The 8,733-nt window shown below is 51.6% G+C and overlaps 1 protein-coding gene across 9 annotated transcripts in view; it reads right to left on the bottom strand.

The window, feature by feature from the left end:
* Positions 1–8,733, bottom strand: part of IL16 (interleukin 16) — a 103,518-nt gene continuing 94,785 nt past the window's right edge. For 8 of the 9 annotated variants that reach the window (XM_060293765.1, XM_060293764.1, XM_060293768.1 and 5 more), the window contains 5 exons: positions 7,976–8,144; positions 5,764–5,865; positions 3,215–3,473; positions 2,861–2,986; positions 1–480 (listed from right to left, as the gene is read on the bottom strand). In XM_060293765.1, coding sequence (XP_060149748.1) covers positions 287–480; positions 2,861–2,986; positions 3,215–3,473; positions 5,764–5,865; positions 7,976–8,144 — 850 coding nt within the window. In that variant the 3' untranslated portion in view covers positions 1–286. The remainder of the gene's footprint in view (positions 481–2,860; positions 2,987–3,214; positions 3,474–5,763; positions 5,866–7,975; positions 8,145–8,733) is intronic. The other variant, XM_060293767.2, reaches the window with a different exon arrangement.

The following is an 8,733-nucleotide window of genomic DNA, read 5'->3' as shown; positions in this document are numbered from 1 at the left end:
TGTCATATATCCATTTTATTTACAGCACCACAATATTATCAGTAAGCTCTCTCTAGACATAGTCTGTAGTTTGTATCAGCCACCCCAGTGTGACTCTGCCCTAACTTTCTGGGACAGCCCGCTTGTTGGGTGACGTTCCAGAAGGTCCGTCCGGACGTGGGCAAGCAGCCACCAGGAAGCACACCTGTGCTTTCCCCCATCGGGGTGGGGTTAGCAGTGACCCTGAGAATTAGCGGTTGTGGAGAGCTGCACGCAGTTGGCTCTGGTGTCAGCTCTGGCGCTGGGCCTAGGGGTCTCCAGCAGCTGTGGTCCCCTTGGACTGGAGGCTCTTCCTCCTGAGGACGATAGTGACAGGTCCATCAGGCAGCGCCTTAATGATGTTCCAGGCTTCAAACCGTGTGAGGCCCTGCATGGCAGTGCTGGCCAACTGTAAGATTTCATCTCCTGGCTGGACCGTCTCACTTTGTTCTGAGGCTGCCCCTGGGATGAGAGAGAAGAGAATGAGTCCCACAGGTGACCGTGGAACAAGCAGTTACTTCCTACCCTTGGTCTCTGAGGAGCCGGGACAGCTCAGAAGGCAACTGGCACCCATCCCTCCGGAACTCGGTGGTCGTTCTGAAATGAGACATCTCATAAAACGGTGACTTCAAGGCTGGCACACCAGGCTCCAGCTCTCCGTGGCCCTTGGGAGAGGTGAGGCCCACGCTGTCCCCAGAGAAGGGAGATTTCGAGCAGCTGCAAGCCAGAGCCTGGCTGGGGAGACCTCCCCAGGGACCCGGGTCCTCCTCTAAGCCTCCTTGGATACCATCCCAATACCCAACATCCCTCCCCCGCACATGTGTTCTCTCTACTCCTAATGAGGTGGCCGGGCATTGGGTGGTGTGGGAATGGAGCTGGTGGGATGTTCACGAAACAATCTTCACAGTGCTTTTGGCTCTGAATGGCCTGGAGAAGACCCCTGGGTCCACGTAAAGAGGACATAATCACATACGGCTCCCACTCCTTCAGAGTCACGTAGGGAAAGAGTGCCCTCTTACTGCTGGTGTTGAAAGAAAATTTCCCATCTGTTTGACACAATGATATCTGCAAATATTTAATAAGAGTAAAAGATAATAGTAATGATGATCCTAATAAAAAAATAGCTAGGGACTTCCCTGGCGGTCTAGTGGTTAGGACTCCGCGCTTCCATGGCGGGGGGCGGGGCGTGGGTTTGATCCCTGGTCGGGGAACTAACATCCCGCATGCTGTGCGGTGCGCCCAAGAAATAAATAAATAACTAAATAAAATGGGCCAAGTATCTAAGCAGACATTTCTCAAAAAAAAATAAAATTAGCTAAAATATATTGGGCAATTATATATAACAGGCACTGTGTTAACACTTGGCATTTATGGCGATAGTCCTATGAGGTATGTATGCTCTGTTAGTATTCCCTTTCCATGTGGGAGGAAACCAAGGACTCAAGCAGCTCCCACAAGCTCCAAAGCTGCTGAGTGGTGCAGCTGTGGACTCCAGCTCCCTTGGTCCCTTACATCCCCACGTAAGCAACTGGGGCCAAGATGGTGAAGGGACTTGCCCAGGGTCATGCTGCCATTAGGGGCAGAACTAACACTGGAATCCAGGTCTCTCGACTTTGAGCCCTACGCTCATTCCAAGTTGACCTTCAAAGTTAAAAAAATCTTTCCCAGGGCGTCCCTGGTGGCGCAGTGGTTGGGAGTCCGCCTGCCGATGCAGGGGACACGGGTTCGTGCCCCGGTCCGGGAAGATCCCACATGCCGCGGAGCGGCTGGGCCCGTGAGCCATGGCCGCTGAGCCTGCGCGTCGGAGCCTGTGCTCCGCAACGGGAGAGGCCACAACAGGGAGAGGCCCGCGTACCGCCAAAAAAAAAAAATCTTTCGCAGAACTGGAGTCAACGTGGGTTTCTGGGGAAGCTCCACGTGAGCCTTGGTCCGCCCCCTGGGTTTCAGCAGCTGTAACGGATTTCCCGCTAACAAAACCAATCTGCAGTGGGGGCGCCTGGGGTCTGGGGAGCAGAGCTGGGAGGACCTCTGGTGCCAGTACTAAGAGCCCTCAGACACACACCCACACCTCTTCTTATAGGTAAGGAGCCTCAGGTGCAGAAGGCAGCAGTCGCTCAGGAAGTTAGAAGCAGAGCTAGACCAGAGCGCAGGCCACGTGACCCCCTGTCCACAGCTCCCTGCTCTGTGACTCAGGGGGTCCAGCATGAGAGGCAGTGAAGAATCAAGGTGATCGCCTGTGACAGCTGCAGGCCATTCATGATTTTCACAGGAAAACCCAAGTGACCCCCCACTAGAGGCTGGCTTGCTCCCCAGTCCATGATGAACAAAATCTCAAAATTCTGAATAAAGGTAGGAGCAGACAGGTCCAGGGTTAGGGTGAGGTGAGTAAGGCTGAGTTGTGCCCCTGGAAAGTCAGACTCTGTCTTTGTTTCACAACTTGATATTTTGTTCATTGTGGACTTTCTGAATTAATTTCAAGTTTTAAAAATATTGCACTGAAACAGTATGTATCTTGATTACTGAATATTACGGTGCCGCCTTCAATTCTGCACCCGGGGCAGTGCCTCACTTGCCTCACCCTAGCCCCGGCCCTGCCAAGCTGAACCAGGCCCAGGGCTGGGTCACGTACAAGGACCCAGTAAAACAGGGAGATTAAAGGGATCTGAGCCAAGGAGAACGGGGAGAAAAAGCAAAGCGGAGTCCTTAACAGGCTTGCCTGCCTCCCAAAAGGGCCTGGGGTTGTGGGAAACCGACATGGCCTAGAAGGTGCTCAGAAGCCTCTGGGGGGCCCGGCCGGACACCCGCAACTGGAGCGAAGGCTGAGAGGCATACGCACACGCACCTTTGAAGATCCTGTTAACAGTCAGAGGCTTGTCCCCTTGCAGGGAGCCCTTCCCTCCTTCCAGACTGAAGCCCAGGCCTGCAGAGGTCTTCTCCAGGGTCACTGTGCAGACGGTGGCCTCTGCTGCTGAGAAAACAGGGGGACTGTTAGGGGCGCTCTCAAGTGTGCCTGGCTAATGCTCCCGGCAAATCTGTGCATGTGTACAGATAAACCCAGGCATGCGTGCCGGGCGGCATACAAGCCAGGCCACGTGTTCTGGGGGCCACAAATGACTGCGCAGCCCTGCCGGCATGGGCCTCACCTGTCCAAAGGTGATGTGGCCCATGGGGCTTCCACCATGTGGGGAGAACTTACAGGAATCTATGGAAACGTCACCGGCCACCGAGGCTGAGGCTGCAGAATCTGTGGAAGAGTTGAGGTCTGGCGTGGTCTCCACAGTTGGCTTCCTTGTGACAATCACGGCTTGCCTGGGGTCCCGAGCTTGGCGAAGGATGGCCAGAGCATCATTGTGTGTGGCCCCTTTGAGAGACTTGCCGTTGATGGAGAGAACCTCGTTGCCCTTCTGAATAGTCCCTTCCTGGGAGGCCAACCCGTTGGGGAACACCCTGTGAACCTGAGCAAACCAAAGGAAGTCAGGAGCCGGGAATCACCGTATCGGATCTAGATTCTTGCTGCAGGAGGATCTGAACCAGTTAGTCAAACCCAGCAGATCCCTGGGCCAAAAAAATAAGACGAAATGTGTCCTAGATTAGGACTGCTAGCCAGCATTCCCTCCTCCACCCAGACCAGAGGTCATTAGCAAAAATGGCCAGATTGGCCCTCAGAATCCTTCCCAACACAATGTCCGAGACTATATCACTACAATTCGTTAACATTCAGTTAAAATCTTTTGCCTTATGTGCTCTGCATCAGCATTTCCCAGAGTACTTTAATTCAAGCACTGATTCTGTGCCATATTAATAGGTATTGTGTAAGAAAAGTTTCTGAAGTCTAAGAAAATTAAGAACATTGGATAAAACATAAGCTCTGAAAATGCCTACAGTTTAAAAAAAAATCCTAGAGACTCTACAGTGCTATTTGGCATGATAATTCTCTAAGAACAGGCCGTATAACACAGTGATCCCCCAAAGTTTCAGCAAAGCATCCTTTTTTCCATAGAGAAATTCTCAGGCCCCATCTTCTGCAGAATGCAGAATTCCTATCCTAGGAAGTCTAGACATTTTTAAAACTCCTACCCTAGAAATTCTGATCCTTTAACTCCAGTTAAAAGGGACCATCGCCCACCCCCATTTCCTTTCTGAAAAATATGTGGGATTAAAACATCTCATGTCTCTGCCTCAGCCTTTCTAATGATGTAAATTCTAACGTGCTTAATGAAGAGGACTGAATGACAGCATGGACGGGCAATCACTAAACTCTGCTGCGTGTTGTTTTGCTGTTATCATCTGAACAAGGTTCTTTGTTTCTCTAACCTGTTTCAGTGTTAGAAAAAGTCTGTTATGGGGTCAGATGTGGTCAAAATCCCTTGGTTATAAGACCCAAGTAGGAAGCAGAATCTCTGCTCTGCGTCTCAGTCTGTCCTCTATAAATGAAGCATACATGCCCCCAATCCCCCATCCTGAGGTACGGGGAAGATGACTTGAACATGCCAGTGAGAGCCCAGCTCGCTCTTGGTCATGGACGGTGCTCAATGTGAGTTCTCTTTTAATGAATCTGGAAAGGAAGGGAAGCGCTCAAACACGGAAGGAGAAAGGGGAAGTCTGGTGCATATGATCAGCTGGTGTGTATCGCTCCTGGTTTTTGAGGCAGTGTCTCAGGGATGGCGAGCAAATGGGATGCAGAGAAGTCCCGGCTCAAGGAAAGACCCACAGATCCAAAATACTCGTCCCACAGGCAAACTCTCTTTTCTTCTCTTCAAATAGAAAGCAAACTGCACCATCAGGAACGTCTTTATGATGCTCTGCTAGGTGTTTAGTGTCAGAAGCAGGTCCTCATTGGTTTTACGTGCTTTTATGCGGTAGAGAGCTTGCTTACAAAGGAGGAAGCTGCTGCTCACACACAACTGACTCCAAAGTGACCAATAGGAATGGACCAAGTTACCACTGCCAGGGGGTGTGGTGTGTTTAACGCTGGCTGCCCCTGTGAGCTGGAGGGTTTGTTTTCAGCTGAGCAAGGGAGTTCAGATGAGTCCACATGAAGGATATGCTGAGACAACACAGCCATGGGGGTGACGCCAGTGCACTCAGCTTTGGGGAGATGAAGCAGCCATGTCACAGCTGGGTCCATGAAGATGGGATGACCAGAAACCATCTGGGTCAGGTGCAGGTAGCCTACATAGTGGGCAGAGGGCAGCAGCCAATGCTGATCAGACTGTGTGGACCAAGAAGACAGGGTCCACAGGGGAAGACGCAGATGATCCAGGATCGATGCCTTCCCCAGTCTTACCCCGGGCTCTAGTTGGTCCTGAGAGAACAGGGGGCTCGACTGTGAGATCTGAAGCCTCATGCGCATCCTGGGTTGCGCTGTGCAGTTCCTGATCTTTCCAGCTGGGCCCCATTGCCCTCAACCAACCATCAGATCTGCTTCGCAATCGTGCATGTTAACATCCCCAATCTCCCAGTGCGCAAACCCAGGAAAACAGCCTCCTGTACAGGACCTGCCTTCCCAAGGGCTCTTTCTGTCCAGGTGACGCCTCTTTCCATCTAGGTGTGCTGTGCTACATATCACAGCCAGGTCTTCAATCCTGGCTGTAAACCTTCTTGAAAAGGATCTTAAGCTCCTGCCCTAACCTCACACCCAGTGGCCTGGGGTCATGCATTCCTCTGATCTCTCCTAGTAAGTGCTCCCCCCTCCCAGGGCCGTCACCTCTGGCTCTGACGCGCCCCCATGGCTGGGCCACTCACCGTGATCACCTTGTTTTCTAGATCCGCACCTCCTGCCAAGGTGAACCCAAGGCCAGCCCCTTCCTCCTTGTGCAAGATGGTAACATGGATGTTGTCTAATTGCTGCAGAAGGAAACATATATATTAAAAAACATTTTATTGCAACAGCGTGAACAGTTTAACAAGTGTTCCAACATCAGGCTGATTCGTTCTCAAACCCCAGCTTGGCCACGCTCCCAGGTACATCAGACCCATTTCATCATTTGTAAAGAGAAGACTATAATTCCTGGAGTCATGGGAAGCTCAGAAGAAAAAAAAAAATGTGCATAAGGCAACCAATAGAGTTCTTTTCCTCTCCTATTCACGCAATCCACATCCACATTTGTACGGAGACAGGGCTGGGTGCTACTAAGTCAGTTGGAAATCCCAGCGTGTGAGATAACACAGCTCTGGCACCTTGGCGTGGGACAAGATGAGGTCAGCCTGTAGGACTCTGGGTCAGCACAGCTGGGAGCAGGGCTGTTTTGCAGAAGTTGGCTGCTCTGTCTTTACACCTGCTGCTCCATGTGGCACAGCAGCTGCATTTAGGAGCCCAGCTGACTCCTTGCCCTAGAACACACATGCACGCATGCACGCGCACACACACACACACACACACACACACACACACACACACACCCAGGCACACACAGTACTTCCCGGCCTGCGCCTGGGCTCAGCTGGAGCCAGAACAATCGCTCTGCAGTGTCTAAAGTCAGAGACCCTCATTCCGGTCTCGATGGTGGAGGGGTCTCAAACTCAAATGCATACAGGACCCAGGCAGATGACTTCAAAGAGCAAAATGGGCAGATGTGAGCGACAGGAACTGCAGAGACCTGAGAGCACATCTGCTTAAGAGGACCCACGGCTACATAGGAATGCAGACCCAGTGCTACAAGATCGTTCGTTCCTTTTATAAAAAGAGAGCAGCCAGAAATCCAGGTTTTGATTCAGGTTTGATAATACTTAGAATACAATACTTTTTTAAAAAGCACCATGCAGACCACATAAAGTATACCTGCAGGCTCTCGGGCCACCAGTTTGTGCCTTAGAGCGAGGGAATAACCTTATGTCAAAGAATTCACTTGCTCTGGCACCAACAGAGCATCTGCTGCGCGGCTGGCTCTATGATCATTTGATCTGGAGTCCCCAAGACCCAGGAAGGATGAAGGGATGAATGGACCTCACTGTCTCGCCTCTACGACAGCACTGGCCCACATCTCCCAACTTTGACCCAAGTGTCAGCTTACTTGCCCTATAAGAGCCCTTTGTCAAATGGGAAAGCAAATACTGTCCCAGGAACACCCCAGGCAGGACCGCTCTTTGTATTTTATGCAACAATTTTGCCTCTGTTATTTCATTTGAATTAGGCCCTGGGGATGATGGTCCCAGTGCCCAGGTGATGAGTGAGAGCCCCAGAGGATGAATCCCGGCCCAGGGCATCTTGTCAGACTCACCCCTACCCTGGATCTAGGGAGCACCAGCTATGGTCCCTCCTTATCCTCTCATCCCAGTCTGGATGATTCCAGCACAAAAAGCCTGCATGGACTAGGGCAGCCCAGGCGGATGCAAGGCCCATGAGCCCGAGCTCATCTGAGCTGAATGGGCCTCAGCTCTTTCTGACCACTTCCTCTCCATGCACCTCTGGGTCGTGCTCAGAAGGCCTAGGGGAAGTGGGACTTTCAGAATGACTTGACTGAAGTGTGGGAACCCTTACAGCCCTGGGATCAGTCACCTCTCGGTGTGCAGGGCAAGTCTTCAGGCAAGAGATCAGAACTTGCAATGGATGGCTCACTCCCACGCAGCATCGCCCTGGAGACGCACACTGGGCAGGCAGCCCGTGGGACGTGGAAAGAGCACGGAACGTGGACATAGAAAACCTAGGCTCTGTGACCTTGAACCTCGCCTTCCTCATTTATTAAAGGGTCAAAAAGATACAATAAGTCTAGGACTGAAAGCACTTCATGAGCTACAAAGCTCCCTACACCGGAAGGTCTTACTGTGGTCCAGTGATACACCGCCCCTCTGCCCCGGGCAGGATACAACCCGAGTCTGGTGTCAGCCCCTGGGAACTCCCTTCTCGACCTCAAGGAGCCCAGGCAGCGCGCGCTGCTTCCCCTCCGGCCCACCTGAGGTGACCACACTGCTCACAGCAAGGCCTTCATCTCTGCAAGTGCTTATAAAAGAAACCTACCTTTAACGTTGCTTCATCCAGAACCTTCACTTCCTCTATGAGCTTCTTTAATTCCTCGGAGCTCAGCAGGGAGATCACTGATTGACCAGACTGAGAAGTGCCGTGGTCGGAGCCGTCAGCTTCCGTGGGCTCACCGAGACCCTCTGTGTATTCTCTCAGCTCTGAAAGGCTTTCGTAGGGAGGACCCGCACACAGCATGAATCATGATATTAATAAGAGCTAACATCCTCAGCATAATTACTCTCTTCCAAGACGGTGCTAATGTTCGTTCTATTATTTGGTGCAGCAAATTCACAAATAGATACCAGCATCCCTCCACTATAGAGATGAGGAAATTGGGGCTTAGGGAGGGGGAATAACTTGTCTATGGTCACGTGGTTACAAAAGGCCGAGATCTGGGATTCGAAATCACAGATCATCGTGTGTCTGACTCCAAAGTCTGTGTTCAGAACCTCAGCACCTCACCCCAGAGTATAACTATGCTTTGGACAAATCTGCACCTAGATGGCCACCAAGACGGATGTCCTTTCACACACACACTCACCTTGGCCTCCTTCACAGATGTTGTCAGCACCTGCCTATCCCACCTTAGCACCTAATCACTACACAAGGTGGAGGGCGTCTCACAGCAGTAATTGCTCATGGTGAGCCTTGCAGTTCCAGAAGAACAGGCTCTCAGCCAGAAAGAGCAAGCTCCTGGGAAGCCTAAATAGTAAAGGCTACGATTCTACCACTGACCAACTCTAGTGCTTGAGCTG

This window comes from Globicephala melas, chromosome 2, assembly GCF_963455315.2.
Source record: "Globicephala melas chromosome 2, mGloMel1.2, whole genome shotgun sequence".
Taxonomy (NCBI): domain Eukaryota; kingdom Metazoa; phylum Chordata; class Mammalia; order Artiodactyla; family Delphinidae; genus Globicephala; species Globicephala melas.
This window is presented reverse-complemented; position numbering and strand designations above follow the sequence as displayed.